The sequence below is a fragment of the Heterocephalus glaber genome, unplaced genomic scaffold, assembly GCF_053883595.1.
Source record: "Heterocephalus glaber isolate CG9 unplaced genomic scaffold, H.glaber_assembly_v1.0 deba00001442, whole genome shotgun sequence".
Classification (NCBI taxonomy): domain Eukaryota; kingdom Metazoa; phylum Chordata; class Mammalia; order Rodentia; family Bathyergidae; genus Heterocephalus; species Heterocephalus glaber.
Genome location: NW_028258296.1, coordinates 57,177,045 through 57,198,623, shown reverse-complemented (window position 1 = coordinate 57,198,623; position 21,579 = coordinate 57,177,045). Strand labels below are relative to the sequence as shown.

At 43.9% G+C, this 21,579-nt stretch overlaps 2 protein-coding genes across 3 annotated transcripts in view; both read left to right on the top strand.

Moving 5' to 3' along the window:
* The window catches only part of Arnt (aryl hydrocarbon receptor nuclear translocator), a 62,416-nt gene extending 58,917 nt beyond the window's left edge, over positions 1 to 3,499 (top strand). Inside the window, 2 exon segments of the mRNA XM_004854059.4 lie at positions 481 to 647; positions 1,560 to 3,499. Of these exon segments, the coding sequence (XP_004854116.2) occupies positions 481 to 647; positions 1,560 to 1,649 (257 nt within the window). The 3' untranslated portion in view covers positions 1,650 to 3,499.
* Positions 3,500 to 4,912: 1,413 nt separating this feature from the next.
* Positions 4,913 to 13,846, top strand: Ctsk (cathepsin K). 2 transcript variants are annotated; one of them, XM_004854055.4, is made up of 8 exons: positions 4,913 to 5,120; positions 6,625 to 6,745; positions 7,370 to 7,492; positions 7,578 to 7,733; positions 8,984 to 9,202; positions 11,880 to 12,045; positions 12,274 to 12,379; positions 13,200 to 13,846. In XM_004854055.4, exons 2-8 carry the CDS (start codon positions 6,626 to 6,628, stop codon positions 13,297 to 13,299), a joined length of 990 nt encoding a protein of 329 aa, XP_004854112.1. In that variant the 5' UTR covers positions 4,913 to 5,120; position 6,625; the 3' UTR covers positions 13,300 to 13,846. The 2 variants fall into 2 exon arrangements, with proteins under 2 accessions (XP_004854112.1, XP_087069518.1); XM_087213392.1 differs by lacking the exon at positions 4,913 to 5,120 and having other exon boundaries at positions 5,170 to 6,745.
* The last annotated feature ends 7,733 nt before the right edge of the window (positions 13,847 to 21,579 follow it).

The following is a 21,579-nucleotide window of genomic DNA, read 5'->3' as shown; positions in this document are numbered from 1 at the left end:
GGGCTTCATACACACACTGTGCCAGTTCTCTGCCACTGAACTACACTCCTAGCCCTATTCCACTAAAGAGAAAGGATTTTGTAGTTGAAATGATTTGCCTGTGTCCTTGGAACACTGACCTAATCATAGGGAAAGGCAAGGTGACATTTGTTTAAAGTTTAAAACCTACCCACTTGAAAAATACTTAGGCACATATAACAAAATATTGTAAATGTGTTGTAAATATGTAAAATGTTGTAATATTTATAATTTTTTTTACTATAAAATTTACACAACGCATGATATTTAACAGTCCAAATGAGCAAAGAACTCTTTGGGAACACTGTCTAGAGAAGAAAAGTTGATTTGGGACTGGGGTCTGAAACAGAAGTGGCACTGATCAGCATAGGAAGGGCAGAAGTGGCTGGTACCTAGCTATGCACTCCTTTCTCCTCTCCAATAGGGTTAACAGACTTAGGATGTGCATTGCTGTGTTTCTAGCTCCTGAGGCTGGACAGACTGCAGGACAATTCCAGACACGGACAGCAGAGGGCGTGGGTGTCTGGCCACAGTGGCAGGGCCAACAGCCTCATCATCGGTCGAGTTCTAGTGAGCAACATGTTCAGCAGCCATCAGCACAACAACCTAGCCAGCCTGAGGTCTTCCAGGTGAGTGGGTAAAGACTTCAGAACATAGAAACTAGGAGAGAGTGGATCAGAGGAGAGACAGAGAAGAGAGCATGCCTGGACTCAGGTATTTGTTGGTTGGAGGTGTGTGTGAGAAGATGGGATGTGTGGGGATCAGTGTCAGTAACTGAGAAGTGTGAACTTAGTCTGATGCCCGCCCTTTCACCAGACCAGGCAACGGTAGTGATGTGATGCACCATGGAAAGATGCTGAAGAAAGTTATTTTAGCTCATTTACAGAAATCCATATTCTTAGTTCATGGTACCCCTGGGTTTAAAATGGGCAAGATAATTTTTAAAAAGTATATGAAGCCATGGCCTGTAATCCTAGCACTCTGAAAGCCTGAGGCAGGACGATTGCAAGTTCAAAACAAGCCTGGACAAGTTAGCGAGACCCTGTCTCAAAATAAAAAAGGGCTAGGGATGTAGCTCAGTGTGAAGGCCCTGGGTTCAATCCCCAGTACCAAAAATAAGTATATGAAATAGAACACACTGGTAGTTACAGAGGCCTATTTATATAAGTCCTAAGGGGACTGTAGGAGTGAACAGAGTAAGCTTAGACAAAGGAAGGGATAGTGAAAAGCATAGATTGAAAGAAGGCAAAATAGACTTTGGTGGAAAGCAAATAAGATGATGCAGTCCATATATATCTATGCCAGGTTATATGAATTATGGCAAGCAGACTTTTCTTCCTTTGAAAATACCAGGTAGGAGGAGGAGAGAGAAGGTAGCTGTAGGAACTGTAGGAGGAAGACATAGAAGGAACTGGGGAAAGGCTGTGATCTGAGGAGTCACCTGAGAGGGCTCAGCACAGCAGGGACTCCTTGGGGTGCTGGGAGAGAACTTGCTAAATGTAAGGATACGGGACTAAAATAGAATCTTTTTCTCTCATTAGGAGATGCTGTCCATGCTGGGAGACCAGAGCAGCAGCTACAACAATGAAGAATTTCCTGATCTAACTATGTTTCCCTCCTTTTCAGAATAGAACTATTGGGGTGAGGATAAGGGGTGGGGGAGAAAAAATACTGTTTGTTTTTTAAAAGCAAATCTTTTGTAAACAGAATAAAAGTTCCTCTCTCCCTTCCCTTCCCTCACCCCTCAGGTGTACCCTCTCTCCCTGCTGAACCTTCCTTGCTCCTGCCCTTGCCTCTCTGAAATAACGTTTGTAGAAGAAGTGAAATGAATCCCCAAGGCCTTTAGCACTCTGAAAATTGAGGCTAGGTGAGGTAGAATGTGTCCTCACATCTCCTGACCAGGAGATTTCTGCCAGGGTCAAGGGACAGGTTAGAAGAACCTACACCTACTATTTGCCTTAGAGACTATGGCCTATTTTGGAAAGAAATTCTGAACAGAGTAGAGGAGAAGGAAAAATATCCTCACAGTTGAGGACCATGAAACATGGTATTATGGGGCTTTAGGAAGACAGCATAGGTTCTTTCTGTTACCTGTGAGCATTTCTTCTGGAAAGAAACGTGAGAGTGAGCATAGGTGCGTCTGTGTGTGTGTGTGTGTGTGTGTGTCTGTGTATTTCTGTGTTTCTTTCTCCCTATGAGGGAGTTATGCAAATCTGTCCCAGATTTTATCTTTGTCCTTCCGTGTGCTCTTCAAAGTTCTAAGGAATTAAATCTTCCAAGTATTCTCCACTTAGTATTGCAGCCAAAGAGTATTTAAATAAATATCTTTGCTGCACTTATATCTGTACCCAGCCAATGTGCAACTATAGGCAAAGTCTTGTTGATAATGGTTGGCCTCTTACCAAACATATTCAGTGATAAAGCTGGATCAGTCCCGCTTTTGGTGCTCACCTCACTTGGAAAGATCGGCAAACATTACCAAAATAGGCTGGCAAGAGAAACACTTTTAGAAACCTTAGACTTGTCCATAAGGATAATGCTGCATTTTTCTGTCAGAATCACATGTGATGTGTGTTGTATAGAGGTTATTTCTGCCTGGAAACTCAACTTCTTGGATTAACAGTCCCAGTGAAGATCCTCACTGCTGGAGTGTAAAACAAATACAAAGCCTCTTGCAAAGTAGCCTCCTTCTTCCCATCCTCAAAAATCTGTCCTCTAGCGAGAAGCAGATTGCAGCCTCCTCTGGCCAGTAGGTCTTTCCTCTTTGCCCTGCTCCAGTCTTGAGGTTGGATTTTGCTTTAGAGCACAAGTGTAAAAGTTCTGGGTGCTGTGAGGTCCTGGACTCCCACCCAGCAGGGTCACTTGGTGATTATAGCCATATAAATGTGGATACAGGTGACCACTCACCCTTTACCTTCCTCAGGTAAATCATGTGTACCAGCCTTTAAAATTTTTTTAAACCGGCTCCAGCTAGCATGTAAGTGCAAGACTGAGTTAATTGGAAGACATTAAGTGAATTCATAGGAGACTGAGGAGCACAGTCGGCCTTGGAGAGGCTGAGGGATGTCACTTACTGGTTTCTTCCTTTTGTCTCCAGTCTGGTGCCAGGTAGTGGAGTGGAAAGGAGACAATTTATTTTTTTATGCTATGTGCACACATACAGTATACGTATATATTTATATCACAATTTACGAAATCAAAAAGTTGAGTTTCTGATGGAATCCTTGTTTTTTAATCAATTGTTTTTAAATGTGATCAAGAGTATAATATTGTACAGTTATTGTAGGGTTTGGGGGGAGGATCTGGGAGGGAGAAGATGCTCTGGGGGTTTTGTTTCTGTTTTTCCTTCAGGGTTTTATTTTTGATTGTTTTGTTTTTTTGTTGGCCATTTCTGTATTGCTGGCATCTGTGCTAATACAGTGGCAAAAATAATGACATGTAGCAAAGATTTTAAAACAAAATATTTTTTCCTTTTGTAAAAGTTCTTGTGTTGTGTGATCTCGATTGCGACTTTATTATTATTCCTTTTCAGCTCATAAACAGCAGACATTCACAACTAAAGGAATCCATAGATTGAGCTCCAAACATACAGACACATAGTGTGAGCCTTACATTTCAGGAATCAGACATCATAGGGCTTCGCTCACTCAGCTCCCTTCCTTCTCACTTGTCCTCCTGATCCTGACGCATTCTGAGTAAGATCGCCAAGGACATTCTGACTACACTGTGTGGGGGTGGAGGTTGCCCAAGCCTTTGAGAGAGACGGCCGAAGAGTTGGGATTTGAAATCACTGGGCACATCTGGATACCTCTCTCCCTATTATGTCCTTTGGATTAAAAAGAATTAGGGATTGGGAATTTTTGTTGTTGTTTTGTTTTTTGAGACAGGGTCTCACTATGTAGCTCAGCCTGGCCTTGAACTCACTGTTAGCCCAGGCTGGCCTCAAACACAGTGATCCACCTGCCTCAGCCTCCTGAGTGCTGGGATTACAGACGTGTACCACAGTGCTAGGCTCAGGATTGGGAAATTTAAACTCCAAGTCTGGACCTGGTTTCCCTCTAGAACTGCTATATATGGTTCATTAACAACTCAAGGTCCAGAGGCATAAGCCTATGTATGTTCTTGAGGGTTTATATGTGGGATCCAGCTTGAAACTGAATCTAAATTCTGTGTATTATCCTTTCTATTCCAGTGACCATCTTTTCATCTCTCCCCACATCTGTTTATGGAAGAAAATGGAGTTGGGTGGGGTGGCTGAGCTAAACTCATGATTTGTCACATGGGTAGAGTTTGGGGAAGCATTTGGAGCAGCTCATATGACTGCCTGGAATGGGGATTTTAATCAGACATCCTACCATCTTAGGGTTTAGCAGCAGAGTCTTCATGTGAGTCCATCAGTCCATTGATTCAGGCGCTGTCCTAAGCAACCAGGAACACTGTTTTTGGCTACTTTTAGAACCAGTTTCATCTGGACTTTCTCAGCAGATCCTCCCTCTGCAAAATCACATTAGGCTGGGAAGGCTATTCCCCTGCCTAAAAGCAGGGGCAACTTCCGACAACCACCTCATAAAATACAAACTTTGGAGCCTGTGTCTTCCCTTATGTTATTTGCTTCTAGCCTTGTGTTTATTCTGTTACTCCAGAGGTGTGGGTCAGACACAAGTCTGAAAACACGTTTCAGTGTTAGGTGGGTCATAATGAAAAGATGCAATGTATTATAATAAAAGATTTAAAGAAGGAGGATGAGGAAGACCGAGGCTGTGTCCTTCATTCCCCCATTAAAGGAGAAAGTGTACCCCAACTTGAGTAATGTGCATTGTCTTTTGTCTGCCTCCAGAGAGTCATGTGAGACTAAACAGCAGCTCTTCATCCTGGCACACAGACTGCGCAGACAGGAATGCTGCAAGTGTGCTGCCTCCTTCCACCCTCACCCCCCTCTTAACATTTCTGTCCCCGCCTTCCCGTCTTACCCAAATTTTCCAGCCAACTGCTGTGGCTGACTTCCGCAATCCTGATGGAATAAATCTAGCACCCTTGGTCTTCTGCCCTCATTAGCCACACTTTCTGCCTGAAAGGAGCCCAGACAAGATTCCCAACTTCAGGTAACATTTTCAACTTCTTAGATGGTTTAGCTTCTCGTTCTTGCCAATTTTCTATTTAAGAGCATTAGGGATGTAGTGAGTTGGGATCAAAATGAACTTTATAGGCTCTATGGATGAAAACAGAAGCCCTTCTTAGTTCATTTCCTGGCCAAATAAAACCTGCCTGGAAGTCTTTAGGATTCCTCATGTGGCTGTATGTACCGTATGCTTCTTAGTAAATGCTTAGTAAATGCAAAGGAATGGAGAATCCTGTAACTCAAAAGCAGCCACTCATTTTCTGCTTGGATCAGAAGAGTTAACTGATTACTGCGGAGGAGTAATAAGAATGGTACCAGTAGATGGTAGCTTCGTATTTCTGTGCTAAGACATCTCCAGACCCTTAACGTGCCAGCTATTAAATGTCCTGTTGGACATTTTGCCAGTTTGTAAAGATTACATAAAAATGGGCTATAAATTTAGTGCTGCATAGGTCACATGACTTGCTGGAGACTGCAGATTGTTTAAAGTACTTGCAGTTAAACCAATGCAGGAAATGAGTGAAGCTTTGCTTTGAAAAAAGCTGTAAATGAAGAAAGCTGTGAATTTATTCATTATAGAACATTGCTTTTCCATTCTACATTTTTCTAACCTTGGTTCTGAGGGGTCTGCCCTATAAGGCAGCCACAGATGTTTATTTTTGGAAAAAGAAAAGAAACCTATCCAAGGCATCTGGTTAAGCTTAGGCTAGTTTCCTGCCTAAGGGGAAGGGGAGGAGAGGAAGAAAAGTGGAAGGACAGTGAGGAGACTGTAAATGTCTCAGTTAAATGAGGAAACGCTATCAACTTTTCCTTTGTCCTCTCCTGGCAAGATCTGGAAAAGTGTTGGTTTAGGCAAGGAAGAAAGGCTGAAAATCTCCTATGTGTATCCTCCAACCCCATCCCCATCTTATTCTTACTTTGTCCAACCCCAACATTGGGGACACTGAAAAGACAGTTTCAAAGTCCATCCCAGTTGTCTGGTCTCCAACCCATTTCTCTCTCTCTCTCTCTCTCTCTCTCTCTCTCTCTCTCTCTCTCTCTCTCTCTCTCTCTCTGTGTGTGTGTGTGTGTGTGTGTGTGTGTGTGTGTGTGTGTGTGTGGACTGTATTTCCCCTTGTCAGACTTCATGGAACCAAATAAGCCTGTATCTCATGCAAACCCAGATTCTTCCTATCATTGTTTTATCATGAAAATCACCCTCAATTCCATGCCTACCTTCCTCACAGAGCCAAGTTTTCCTCTGTCTCATGGTTCAGAGGAAGGGCTTCTTACCTCTGGATTCATGAGGCCCCAAGGATTATTACCTGTGCATGCCCTTTTCTCCTGAGAGGGACTATACTTCCATTAGTTTCTGAAAGAAACCTGTGACTCCTCAAGGCTTAAGAGCAACCTATCAGGAGTATGGCTCCAGCTATTTCTTTGTCGTAAGCCAGGCTGTGAATCCCCTGCCAAATGGAAGAGTCTTCCCTAATTATTCCCTTTCCCAGGATGTGGGGGCTCAAGGTTCTACTGCTGCCCATGGTGAGCCTTGCACTGTACCCTGAGGAGATACTGGACACTCAGTGGGAGCTATGGAAGAAGACCTACCAGAAGCAGTATAATGGCAAGGTGCCTGGGACTGGGAGGGAGCAAAGTGGGAGAGCTGGGGTGTGAGGTCTCCATTCTCAGCTTCCTTTCCTCAATCCAAATACAGTACTTTATTCCAACAAGGCAAACCTGTCCTGTTCCCTAACTTCATTTCTGTACCTCAGCTCATCGTCAAGATCCACCCATCCTTTGCTGTGTAATTGTCTTGACCGGGGGTATAGCTCAGTGCTACAGCCCTTGCCTAGCATGTGCAAGGCCCTGGGTTCTGCACCACCAACACCAAAAAAAAAAGTCTTAAATTTCTCTTTTGGGAAGACAGCTTGTTAGATTAATGCTGTTAATCTATGAGCAACTTTCTATTGATCTCCCCAGAGCTTTGCATTGTATTTGTATTTATTTACATATTTCTTTTTGTGTACTCTAAATCCATGGTTTCCCAACTAGACTACATTTTACAATTTTTTTTTCTTCTGGTACCAGAGATCGAACTCAGGACCTTGCACTTGCCAGGCAGGCCCAGTGCCATTGAGCTAAATCCCTGGCCCCATTTTACAATTTTAAATTGCATCTTTTCTCCACAGTACCAGCTATGTAACTCTGCACATATATGTCAGTATATGCAAGTACTGACAATGCTCTATTTAGGTGGATGAACTCTCTCGGCGCTTAATTTGGGAGAAGAACCTGAAGTATATTTCCATCCATAACCTAGAGGCCTCTCTTGGCGTCCACACGTATGAGCTGTCCATGAACCACTTGGGAGATATGGTGAGTTGAGCTTTGGCTCCTGGCCCGTCTGCCATGTCTGCTTTGACTTCCTGCTAATGCCGGGTCTCTCTCTTCTCTGTCTCAGACCAATGAAGAAGTGGTTCAGAAGATGACTGGGCTCAAAGTCCCTCCTGCTCATTCCCACAGTAATGACACCCTCTACATCCCAGACTGGGAAGGCAGGGCTCCCGATTCTGTTGACTACCGAAAGAAGGGCTATGTTACTCCCGTCAAGAACCAGGTACTCTTGTGTGTGTGTAGGTAATCTGGCACGACCTATCCTTTTGCTGGTGTTTTGGTCTTGAAGTAGGAGGGTACCAGTAAAAAGGGAGATAAAAATTAAGGTATAGCTCCTCGTGCAAAGAGAATATAGCCCTGTTCTGTTACTGAACTCATTATCTATTTTTGTACATTTAAGTTGTTTCTAAATTTTCTTTATTACAAATAGTGTTGCAGTAAGTGCTCTTGTGTGTGTGTGAACTGTAGAAATATTTAGCAAAATAAAATTGGAATTGTTGGTTCACAGTTTCCCAAAAGTTTTTACAATCTTACATTTTTGCCAACATGAGAATGCCAATTTTCCCATAGTCTTAACACAGGTTTTTATCAGTAAGATGAGCAACTGGGTGTCAGGGTGATGCCTATAATCCCAGCTACTTGCAGGAGAATACAGTTTGAGACCATCCTAGGCAATTTAAAGAGACTCTGTCTCAAAATGAGCATTTAAAAAGGTGTGTGTGTGGGATCTACCTCAGCACCAGAGTGCCCTCGGGGTTCAATACCCAGTACTGCCAAAAAAACAAAAGAATAATTAACATTCATTTAACAAATACTATTTATTTCTCCCCTAGAACCTACCACTCACTACAGTGCTAGGCAATAGAGATACAAAATGGCTAATACAGGGCCGGGGATTTAGCTCAGTGGCACTGTGCCTGCCTCACAAGTGCAAAGTCCTGAGTTCGATCCCTGGTACCACCCCAACAAAAGGAAAAAAACAAAACAAAACCCAAAATGGCTAATACACAACCTGCACCTGCATCCTCAAGAACTCTTCTATCTTAAAAGATCAAGAAAGAAAAAAATCTACCCTCTGGCAGAATGAACATAAAGTCTAATTTCTTAATCCTCATGACAGTACACTAAGAACATTATTCACATTCTACAGATAAGAAAACCGAGGCACAGAGCGCTGCAGTAACTTGCCCAAGGCTCCACAGCTCCTGGTACCAAGCCTGTTAGGACTCAGGTGCAGGAACTGCCTCCAAAACCTGGCATCCGCTTTCCCTCTGTACTGCAGCTCCGGGGAAGCACAGTTACCGACAGCAGTGGGAGTGTGCGGTGGATTTAGTGAGGGGGAATAGAAAGGCTTCTCCACAAAGGCAATGTGCACATGGGTTTGTAAGGTGCATGGGGAATTTCGTCAGGCAGGTGGAGAGAAGACAGAACGTGGGAGGCCCAGGACTGACCGCTTCTCTGTATCCCTCTCAGGGTCAGTGCGGTTCCTGCTGGGCTTTCAGCTCTGTGGGTGCCCTGGAGGGCCAGCTCAAGAAGAAAACAGGCAAACTCTTGAATCTGAGTCCCCAGAACCTGGTGGACTGTGTGTCTGAGAATGACGGCTGTGGAGGCGGCTACATGACCAACGCCTTCCAGTACGTGCAGCAGAACCGGGGCATCGACTCCGAGGACGCCTACCCGTACGTGGGCCAGGTGAGGCTTCTCCCAGCAGCTCTGCTGTGTCGTGGCTGCCCCTTCCCCATCGTGGTAGCACTTCCTGGGAACGACTGCAGAAATTTTGTGTTCTCTTATCCTATTTGGCTTTCTTACTGGGATAATTTCTCACAAAAAAGATTTCAACAATCTTGGGAGAGCTTTGGGACCATAAACTACCATTGCTTCTATCTCTCTGCCTTGGATATGAGAGGGGATAGATTCTCCTGTAGCTTCTGGGCAGGTCTCGATAACCCTCTGCTAAGATCCTCGTGCCTACAAGCCACGAAACTAACCTTGCTATTTTCATGAATCATGTGACTTTTTTTCTTTTTTTTTTGATAGGGTCTTGCTATGTGGCCCAGGCTGGCCTTGAACTCTAGGTGATCCTACTGCCTCGGCCTACCCCCAGAGCTGGGATTATAGGCATGCACCACCCATGTCTGGCCATGTGGCTTTGTTTTACATGAGCTCAGTGGAGTTTGGGGAACATCTAATCAGGTTATGTGAATTAACATGCTAAATGTATAAAATCTGAGAAAAAACAAGTTATTTCGTATTTAGTATAATTTTAGAGATAAAGGATTACCTCACTTTCTCCATGATTTTTTTTGTTGTTGTTGATTTTGGTACCAGGGATGGGACTCAGGACGTTTCGCCATGATTCTTTAGTAACAGGATCTTTCTTCTCTAGATGGAGGCAATCTGAGGGCTTCTAAATATACATGGGGCTGGTGGGTAAAGTAACACAAGCCTTTGTGATGGGGGCCTTTGGAGCAGGACTTGCAAGTCTGAGCGGTGAAACTTGATGGCTGCCATGTACTAAACCATGCAGTTGGCGCATTTTCTTTTAACCCTCATTCTAGCGTTGTAAGGTAGACTTGACTTCACTCTATAGACAAGGAAATTAACATTTCAGGAGCTAAAAGAACATACTCCAATTTGCACCATTCGTATATAGCAAAGATAAGTCTTTATCTGACACAGACTTTCCTAGGCACATGTGTGCGAATTCTGCACTAGGATATAATACCTTGGAATACCTTGAATGTGTATGTAAAACTTTACTATATAATGTCCACTTTGTCTACTAAAAGAATTTGGAAAAATTTGTACTCCCACTTAAAGTGTATAAGAATTTTGTGACGAGTCAGGGATTTAGATCAGTAGTTCTGCTGCCTGCCTCGCAAGTGCAAGGTCCTAAGTTTGATCCCTGGTACCAGAAAAAAAAACAACAGAATTTTATACGAGATCTTACTAAATTGCCTAGGCAGACCTCGAATTTGCAATCCTCCTGATTCAGTCTCTCCAGTAGCTGTGATTATGAATGTGTACACCAAGCCCCGAAATGCCTGTTCCTCATTTTGTTTGTTTGCTTTTTGATCTTTGAGATGGCATCTTGCTGTAAGGTTCAAGCTGGCCTTGAACTCTTTGTAGCCTGGCTGTTTTAGAACTCAAGGCTGTCCTCCTGCCTCAGTCCCCCAACAACTGGGATTACAGGCATGTGCCACCACACCAGCTACTGTGCAGTTTTTGACAGCAGAAGGCAACAGGGGTTTTGCTCAAATGGCAGAGAACAAAGGGATCTTGAGAAATCATGAGGTAGTAGAGTACTACAATCATAGGCAAATGCTCTACCACTGAGCTACATCCCCAGCCCTTGTAATCTTAGAACATCATGTCAAATGCCACCATTACTATCAATATTTAGATAAATGTGTTCTTCTTGTAGGTATAACCTTAAGATCTTGAAGGGATCAGCTGTAATGTGTTGCCAAATAATTGCGGCTTGTCGACAAAACATATTGCTAACTGGAACTGCAAAACATGGAGGTGGAAGATCACAAACTAAACTGCCAAGAAAATGTCATGTTATGTGCTTTTATTTCTGTGTCTGATGAGAACTCAATCCACAAAACTCTGCCTCACACTGGTGTCCCTGATGCAGAGGGGAAGGGCCAGGTCCTGCCTCTGTTGAGCTCTGGCCTTGGCCTTCTCTTTGCACAGCAGCTGGTGCCTGCCTACCCTCTGAGGCTCACACATGCTACAAGGCCAGAAGATGACTTGTGTCTTTGTGTGTTGTGTATGTGTGTGTGTGCCGGGGATTGAACCCAGGGCCTTCGTACTGATTTACATCCTCAGCCCTGTTTTTGTTTGAGACAGGGTCTCGCTAAGTTGCCCAGGCTGGGCTCAAACATGTGACCCTCTTGCCTCAGCCTCCCAGAGTGCTGGGATGATAGTCATGACCCACCATGCCTGGCTATGACTTGTGCCTTTTACAAAAATCTTATTTGAGAAATCTTTTTTTTACCCTGAAGTAATAAAAGCAGTATCTCTTCTTTAAATGTTTTAGTTTTCCATGTTTATGTCTTTAAACCACCTAGAGCTGATGTTTATGTGTGGAAAGGCAGGAATCCTCTCCCACCTTTTTTCTTTTGGTACCAGGGACCGAACTCTGGACCTTGCGCTTTCGAGGCAGGTGGCGGAAACACTGAGTTAAATCCGCGGCCCAGGAATCCCTTTTTATGTTCTTTTCATAATTTCCTAAAATAGTAAAGAGGAACAGAATGTTACTTCACTGATGCTACTCAAAACTTGGGTCGTTTCTCACTGACCAACTCATTGCCTGTTGCTTTGTTCTAGTCCTGTTACAACCTCGTTACCTCGTTTCTTCCAGGACGAAAGCTGTATGTACAACCCAACAGGCAAGGCAGCTAAGTGCCGAGGATACAGAGAGGTCCCCGTGGGCAACGAGAAGGCGCTGAAGAGAGCTGTGGCCCGCGTGGGACCCATCTCTGTGGCCATTGATGCAAGCCTGACCTCCTTCCAGTTCTACAGCAAGGGTGAGGAGCTTTACGGTGCGGGCATGGTGTTCTGGGGCCCACCTGCTCGGTGCAGTGCCCAGTTCCCTTGTTTAAACTCAGTCTGCCAGAGAGAACCTGATGGCAGCTGCAGTGCAGATCGTCCCTGTGGTCAGCCTGCTGGGCCAGGCCCCATCCTGGTGTCCTGGACCGGGAAGCCCCATGGACAGCTGTTGGACTGCAGCGAGCCTTGGTGTGGTTGTCTTCCAGGTGTGTATTACGATGAAAGCTGCGACGGGGACAATCTGAACCACGCAGTGCTGGCCGTAGGATATGGGATCCAGAGGGGACACAAGCACTGGATACTTAAAAACAGGTAAGGTGGGAATGCTGCTTTGTCAGTTAATCACCCTGTGACACCCCACGTTACTTCAGTTTCCCAGAATTCCTTTTCTTTCTCCCAAATCAAGAGAGATTGTCTTGGGCTCTTCAGTTCTGCCTTCTGATCAGAGTCTTAATTCTGAGGTTGGCAAGGGCGGTCAGACAATAGTACTCAAGTGTGTCGCACACTGATCCATGTGCAGGGTGCTTTGTCCGCAGTACTAACAAACAAGTGGATGCCTGCTCAAAGCCCTCTCATGGCCCAGTGAGAAAGACAGTGCCAATTCTCTGTGACATGAGCAGTGGAGAAGCTGCTCACTTCCTGGAGAGTCCTCCTCATTTCACCCATCTCACCTGGGATTACTTGGAGGCCACAGCCACCAGCTGTAGCCTCTCTTGCCATGGCAGAGCTCATACTCATCAGACTTTCGGAAAAGATAATTCAACCTAATAGCAACCTGCCTTTCCAGACATAGCTCCCCATGCACCCTGTCGGGCACTGTTTTCGGCCACAGGACCCTGACACATGTCCTGTCACCCTGCCTCTGTTGTCAGCCTCACAGCCCTCCGCGGGTGTCCCATTCCCACACGCCGCCAGCTTTGGGCCTCAGCCCGTTTTCATCCTCTTGCTGAGTAGCACTCTCTTCTGCCTCCAAGATGATAGCATTATACCTTTTTTCCTCTTCGCCACTCAAAACACTTCAAAGGTAAAAGTCACCTTGCTCAATTTTGTATGCCATCAGTACCTCGCACACTACAGTAAGAGTTTTAAAGAATAAACTGAGGTACTGACTTTTTCTTGATTGGTCTTACAGCTGGGGAGAAAACTGGGGAAACAAAGGCTATGTTCTCTTGGCTCGAAATAAGAACAACACCTGTGGCATTGCCAACCTGGCCAGCTTCCCCAAGATGTGACTGCAGCCAGCAGGCCTCCTCCTGCTCTTTCGATCATCTGTGATGGCGCAGTGCCATGATGTGCCTTGGAAGGGAGCTGTAAGCCATTCCTGAAACAGACGAGGCGATACTGGGATTGTCTGTTTCATTTCTTCATTCAGCGGTGCTTCAAGCGACGCCCCTACTACTTTCCTTCTCGCCACCAGAGGCCCTTTCCTTTGGGCCCACATGCAGGAATTCCCTGCCAGGTGTGGGTGCGTGGCTAAGAGATGTGACCGCAGCCTTGCCTGGCTGTGCTGTCCGGGCACTGTGCTGGGGAAGCTGTCAGGTGCACGTGACTCCGGTGCATCAGGACCAGTTAGCTGGAAGCAGGCGCCCTGGAAGACTAAGGCGACCTGACTTTGAAGTTTCTGAGCTCCCTTCCATATCCTCAAGGTAGAGATTGCCGTGTTTTCCACTCCAGTTCACAAATATATTCATAAGTCTTTGGTACAAGGTCACATGACAGAAGAAATGTTTTCTTTTTTTCCTTCTTTGCATTTTTGAAATAAAGTATTTATCTCTTGGCTACAGTGTAATAAACAGCATTTAGTATGCACTCATTTTGTGTAGATGGGGTGCTAGCTGTTGGGAGACAAACAAATGAATAACAATATTGCCTCTGCTTGATATATTCAGTCTGCCTGGAAAGACTGCTGCATAACCACCCCAGTGCATTTATGTGTTCCTCCCTCCAGCAGGATTTATGAAGTACTTACTCTACTCATACTGAGCTTCTGGGATGAAGGAGATCTTGGTATTTAGTGCTCTCTGTGGGTGGGTCACATGAAGTGACAAGCTTACCCGAGTCTTGAAAAGTACTTTAAATCTGTTCCTGAGGTTCTACAACCCAAACTTTTGCTGTCACTAAAAGAAGAAGTATGAATTCTTTACTAATAGTTTTCAACAAGGATTAATTCTAGAAGTTTAAATCTGCATAACTTGCTTTACCTTTTTTCACAAACTGTTTATCAAAGACCTGTTTTTTGTTAGTGGTGCTGTTTTGATTTTTTTGTTTGTTTTGAGACAGGGTCTTGCTATGTAGTTCAGGCTGGACTCCAACTCACAGTGTAGCCCAGGCTGACCTTGAACTCACAGTGATCCTCCTGACTCAGCCTCCCTAGGGCTGGGATTACAGGGATGCACCATCACACCAGCAAGGACCTGTTATTACCACTAGAAAAGTCCCATTTATTGACTCTCTCATGTCAGGAATTCTTATTTCTTGCTATGCAAAAAAAGTTTTTGGTGGGCCGGGGATTTAGCTCAGTGGTTCCGCCACCTGCCTCTCAAACTCAAGGTCCTGAGTTCGATCCCCAGTAACAAAAAAAAGGTTTTGGTAAATATTTATTAACATGTAGTAAGGAATATATTAAGTCTAAGAGTCTAATCATGGCCCTAATTTCAAAAATACTGGGGGCTGATGATTTAGCTCAGTGGTTCCGCCACCTGCCTCACAAGTACAAGGTCCCGAGTTCGATCCCCGGTACCAAAAAAAAAAAATACTGCCAGGCTTGGTCCCAACTACTTGGGAGACTGAGGCAGTGGGGTCTCTTGAGCCCAGGTTTTTCAGTTCAGTCTGGGCAACCTCAGCAAGACCTCATCTCAAAAAGCAAAAAGTATTAAGAGAAAAAATAATCATTTGACAACTGTTTTGAAAAGCTAAGCAGTTTAAAATGGGTTCTCTGGATGTTTCTGAAATGAATAATAAAATTGTTTTAAAAAACTGTTTAAAAAAGAACGTGGTACATTCATGATAGAGACCGATACAAGCAACCAATAATATTAACCGCAGTGAAAAACAAGCTCAGGAATGGGTCATGACTGAGTAGATTTTAGGTGAGGTGCACTCAGATACACCTCCAGCCCTTTCTATTTTGAGACAGAGTCTCATGAGGTTGCACAAGCTGGCCTTGAACTTGCAGTGTTCTGAGTGTGGGTGACCTGTGAGGACCGGAGCGGCTGAGCTATAGAGCGCGAGTGTGCGCCGACGCTGAGGTGAGAAGAGTCCCGAGTGCGTCCTGGAGGAGCGCAGATGCCCATGGCATACAGGCATTTAGGACGCATCAAATATTTTTAAACAAGATGTCATAATTAGATCTATATTTTAATAATACTCCTCTGGCCCTAAAGTAAAAAAGATGAAGAATAAAATGGAGATGTAGCCTGTAATCGTAGCGCTCAGAAGGCTGAGGCAGAAGGATCACGGCGAGTCTGAGGCCAGCCTGGGCTACACTGTAGTTCAGGGACAGTCTGGACTACCTAGGGTGACCGTGTCTCAAAAGAACAAAACAAAACAAAATGGAAATGCAAGTGAATGGAGGAAAATCAACATTTAGGAGGCACCTACACATACTGAATTGCTTCTCAAAGAAAGAACAGCTCATGGAGAGAGCTTTTGTGCGTCTTGATGATGAGTTTGGCAGATAATGAAGGCCAGAAATGGCATTCTTAGCAAATCTCATCCCAAGAAATCTCATGTTCAAATGTATAGGCATGAGCGCACGCATGTTCTGCAGTCCACAGGTATTTTTATTGAACTTTGAAAGGACCAAAAGCAAGCTGGAGGGATGTCTGACTCCACTGGAAATTCTACACAGACTTCTGTTATTTTGATCTGGGATTTTTTTTGCTCCTGCCTAAGGTACATCCTTTCGACCTGGGCATGGTGGTGCAAGGCTTCAGGCAGGAGGGTAGCAAGTTTGGCCTAGTCTGTACTGTCTGAAAATAAGTAAGAAGCACTGGGGATGGAGCTCAGTGCAAGGGCCCTGAGTTCAATCCCCAGCACTGAAAATAAAATCCTTTGGTATTTCCTGTTGTCTATATATGGGCAGTTTATTCCATTCCTAAATATATTTGGGCTTATTTCTGTTTTTTTCCTAACTCATTACTACGTATATCTATATATACTTTAGCAGTATCACATCTAATTAATGGAGCTTTATAATGTGGGGTGTTTTTTTTTTGTACTGGGGATCAAACTCGGGACCTTGCGCTTGCAAGGCAGGCAGCGGAACCATTGAGCTAAATCCCCAGCCCTATAGTGTGTTTTTGTATCTAGTAGGGTTAGTCTTTTCTAGAAAATTTCCTAAATGTTCCTGCCTTTAATTTTTTCTATATAATCTTTAAAATCAGCTTCTCAAGTTATCAAAAATCCTGCTGATATTTTTGTTTGGGTTATACTAAATCTATATTTTAGCTGAGGGAAACATCTCTTCCTACTGTTGAATTTTCCTGTCTGTTCTGGAATAACCCAGTCTCAGTGTATGGACACTGGCCACAGGATGCCCTGAGACCACCGAAAGCGGCAAACCGATCCAGGGTAACATCCAGTGCGCTTTCCTCAGGGACCTAGGGACAAAGTGTGGTCAGGGAAGCAGTGGGACCAGTGGATCCTAGCGATTTGGTCAGAAGTAGGGGCATCTGTACTGCTCAGAACAAAAGTGATTTCATCTGCGCTGGACTGTAGTTAGGCTCCACGGAGCACCGTGGTGGTTTTAGTTACAGTATGGGGAAAATATGGGGAAAAGAGTGGGGTTACTCAGGGGTAGTTATGCAGCCAGGCCAACTTGAGTCCATAAACTAAGAATAAAATGCCTTAAATATTTTTCAGGTATTCTTTTATAATTTCTTATAGATCTTGCTAGTTTTTTGACAATTTTTTGTTTGGTACTGGGGATCGAACTCAGGATCTTGCGCTTGCATGGCAGGCACCGGAACCACTGAGCTAAACCCCCTGGCCCTTGATAAGAAAGTCTGTAGGGTTGTTATTTGCAGTTGAAAATGGAGTTATTTCTAATATATCTTATAGTTGGATGTATTTGTATATTTGAAAGATACTGATTTGTTATGTTAATTTTGTACTAAGCTACCTTATCTTGAATTCTATTTTTTTTGGTCCCAGGGATCAAACTCAGGACCTAGCGCTTGCCAGGCAGGCGCAGTGCCACTGAGCTAAATCCCTGGCCCTTGAATTCTGTTTTTGTTTGTAAGTTTTCCAGTTGATTCTCTTTGATGAGGGGGAGGGGATAAGTGCATGATACACAGCTAAATTTTACTCCTTTCTAGTTTTTACCTCTAATTTCTGTCTTATCTATTTGTATCAGGTAATTCCTCCAAAATGATGCTAATACAGACGGGTCCTGACCTAGAAACATGTAAATATATGTAAATTTAACTAGTGCCTTGGGCCGGGGATTTAGCTCAGTTGTTGCGACACCTGCTGTGCAAGCGCAAGGACCCGATTCCGATTCCTGGTACCAAAAAAAACAAATTTAACTAGTCCCCCTTTGGTAAACATACTGTCTTCAGTATTCTCAGCTATAAATACTATTGCAATTAGTGGTTGATTTTTGACACAAAGACATTTTAAAATGATTGTACAATCTAATTTGTCATTTTAAAATTTCTTTCATAATACTGATATTAGCTAACATTCATTGAGCTTTACAAAATATATCATGTTAAGTGCTTTGTATTCTCTTCCCTTATCATCTCCATTTTATAGATATTAAGTAGTCTGCCCCTGGTGGACTAGTTGGTAAGTGGCTGAGCCAGGACTCAGACCCAGGTGTTCTGTTTTTCTAAATTTTATTATCTACTTTATGTCTTATATATTTTATTTTGAATAGATTTAATAGGATAAAGATGCTGTGCTTTTGCAAATGACAAGATCTTGGTATATAAAATTCTAAGGAATTTACTGAAAAACAATTAGAACTAATAAAATGAGTTCTACATAGTTGCAGGATATGAGATTGACATACAAAAATTATTTTTGTTTCTGTACAGTAACATAAATAAACCAAAAAAACTAAGAAAGCAAGACCATTTTACAATAGCATCAAAAAGAATAACATTTAGAAATGAATTTAATACAAATAAGCGCACAATTTATACTCTGAAAGCTACAAAAATTATCAGAAGAAATGAAGAAAACCTAAATAAATGGAATGTTATAAAGAATCCACTTAGGCTGGGGATGTAGCTCAGCACACAGTCTCTGCCTGTTAAATGCAAGGTCCTGAGTTCGATACCTAGTACAAAAAAATAATCCACTTGTCAAAACAGGCTTTGAAAGAAAAGTTTATTCCAGGGCTGGAGATTTAGCTCAGTGGTGCCTCGCCTGCTTTGCAAGAGCTAGGTCCTGAGTTCGATCCCTGTTACTAAAGAAAGAAAGAAAAGAAAAGTTTATTCCAGTGAACACGGACTAAAATCAGGAGATTTTACCAGATAGCTTGGGAAAGCCAAGTTTGTCACATCTGTGTGTCAACAGAGGCAGCTAGCTGGGAGAAATTCCATCTGTGAGTGCATGGGGTAACACTAGGAGAGAGAGAGATTAGCAGCTAACTGGGAAAGGAATTAGGTTTGTATAGGTATGGAAGGGGCTAAGGAATCTGGGGTGAAGTATTTATGACTTGGATGCCCAAGGACGGTCTGCTCAGGTGTGTGCACAATTACTGGACTTCTCAGCGCCAGGGGGGCTGTATACTACATTTTGAGCCATTTGTCCTATTTACTGAGAAGATGCTGTTGTTTGCTGAAAGCAGCATGTTTGCTTTGTTCTGTTGGTTTAGGGCAGGCCTGACATAGAAGACACCCCATGTTCATGCACTGGAAGACACTATTATTAAAGTGGCAATACTCCCAAATTTGAAATATAGATTTAACACAATCCCAATCAAAGTCCCAACTGGCTTCTTTGCAGAAATTTATAATCTGGCCTTATTATTAATATGGACATTCAAGGGATCCAAAATAACCCAAACAATCTTGACAAAGCACAAAGTTGGAGGACTCACACTCCTACTTCAAAGTTTACTACAGACCGCAGTAACTGACACTGTGGTTAAGCACATGCAAATAATACAGTATGTACATCTCAGGCAGCAGACCTCATGGGAGATATCCTGACCTCAGGCTCACTGTATTTCCTGACATCTGGACAGGAGCCTAGCAAATATGCTCATGCCTTTATCACACTCCTTGGTCTTCGGCATAAACCTGCTCCAGAGTGACTCTGAGGATAATCCCCACAGTCCTTATTCTATCTCAGCATTGGGCCCCTCCTCCGTGGGCTGTGGCAGCCATGCTGGTTCCATCAAGGCCATATAAGTTCATAAACTCCCTCTCCCAATGTGACGATAGAGACACAGTTGATTGGGGAAAAGCCCAGTTACAACCTTGTAGTTACCAGCCTTCGACCACTCCCCAAGTTCTAGGAAAATAAGAGAACGGATACCATCTCTGGTTTTGTCCATCCTCCATTCTTGAGGGTGACAGCTGCTTTCTCTAGGTGCTGCCTACTTGAAACTTTCCTAAGTTTACTTTAGTCTCAAACCCAACACAGACAGGAGCCTCTCTGAGTCAAACTTGTTTTCCAGTTTCCCCATTGGCCTGCTCTCTCTGTGAAGTGTACTTTCCCTTTAATAAATTCTACCTTTCTTACTCCTTCTATGGGTCCTGCTCAATTCTTTGAGATACAAAGGCCTGGAAATCGGGTGAGACTGAGACCTACAACTGGTAACAGATCCATGTAACAGAATTAAGAGTGTGGAAGTAAACCCTTACACTTATGTTCAGGTGACACAGGGTGCTGAGGGCCCAGGCCTGCCTAACTGCTTTATAATATTTTCTGATTAGCTTAGCTGTCTACAGTGACGTGGCTGGGTAGCGTCAGGGAAGGAATCTGCAGCAGTTTCCGTGTTGTGTCTCAAAGTGGTGTGACCAGGAGCCATTTTAAAAGGGGGCTTATTGTTTGAGACTCCAGGGATCAGAAGTCATGGGACACTCTGCTTCAGAGACTGCGTAGAAGATGGTCAGAGACAGTCATGGAGGGGGAAGGTTATCACAGAAGCCCCATGGAGAGGTACAGGGAATGGGGAGCTGGGACTGGAGGGCACAATAGTAGGTAGCACCACCCACTGTAGTGAGGAGGAAAGCCCTTGAAATATGGTTTTGCAAAGGTGATAGATCCGAAAGTGTTAGGATCCAGACCACTGGGTTACTTGGTTGCCCCTACAGCACAAAACTCAGTGTCTATTAGCTTTCACCATCTGCCAACATGTTCAAGGTTACAACTTGGCCTGGTGTTTGCCACGTCCTCACTTCATGGACACGGGGCCTCTGGAGCAACTGGGTCACCTCATCTGCACACATGCCACAAAGCTAGTTGGGGAGAGCAGTGGCTGAGGGTGCACAGAACGAAACAACACTAAGCATCTGAGTGAATACAGCTCCGAGGCAGACAACATACTGTTGACTGGTCAGCCCCGTGACCAAGGCAGGGCAGGGCTGGGCATTCCTACAGCAGCAGCCAGTTCAGTGGGTGTAGAAATACAACAAGCCCCAGTTCCAACTCACCAGCCCTCCCTCTGCCCGGGGGTTCCAGTGCTACCTATACTGGAAAGAAACCCCATCCACCTATCATAGGCAGCTAAGTTAGAGATTAATTATAGTCAAAAGAAGGATTGGGTCAAGGAAGTCAGCACAAAAAATAGAGACATCAGGATTGTGGCTACCAATAAAGGCAAATCTGAAGAGAATCAGGCCTCAGGAGAGAGATGAAATAGCCAGGCCTACAGGATAAACACCAACCTGAGATTAGACTGTAATTAGTGATATAGGGGGAACAAATGTAGCTCCCAAACCTGCTAGATATCTGAAACTTGAGTTCGTGTTCTCTAAAATCGAAGAATGAATTCTAGGAACAACAGAGGTTAAGAGTTGGAAAAATTTATTGAGAGAAAGAAAGCTTCTAAGAGAGACAGAAGGGGGACAGGAAAATGGGCTACCCATTTTGTTTTTGGTACCGGGGATCGAACTCAGGTCCTTGTGCTTGCGCGGCAGGTGGCAAAACCACTGAGCTAAACCCCCGGCCCTGAGGTTTTAGTTTTTTTAAAAAACTCATACATTAATATCTTTTGTCTTAAAATCACAATGGCTGAGCTTTCAATGATACAAACAACTTTTTTTTTTTTGTAATGGGAATTGAACTCAGGACCTTGCACCTGCCAGGCAGGCGCTGTGAGGTAGAGCTACATCCCCAGCCCCAAACAGCTCTTTATTGAAAGGTAAAAGTTTGAATTTGGTGTCCTGCACAATCAATGTGATCTTTGCTGTTGTATGTGTGCTGATAACTCGTCACCCCTTGGCTCCTATGTTGCCAGTTTGATTATTTTATACCTGTGCTTTCATCCAAGCACATGGAGTAACAGGTTGCTGACTAACATCCCTAGCCACGTACAGGACTTGATCTTTAAC

What these genes read in the sequence shown, in the direction of transcription:
- Ctsk (XM_087213392.1), top strand. Translation starts at nt 6,590, where the DNA reads ATGGAAGAGTCTTCCCTAATTATTCCCTTTCCCAGGATGTGGGGGCTC. An exon ending in CTTCCAGTTCTACAGCAAGG is followed by an intron (nt 12,046 to 12,273) that starts GTGAGGAGCTTT and finishes GTTGTCTTCCAG; the next exon opens with GTGTGTATTACGATGAAAGC. An exon ending in CACTGGATACTTAAAAACAG is followed by an intron (nt 12,380 to 13,199) that starts GTAAGGTGGGAA and finishes TTGGTCTTACAG; the next exon opens with CTGGGGAGAAAACTGGGGAA.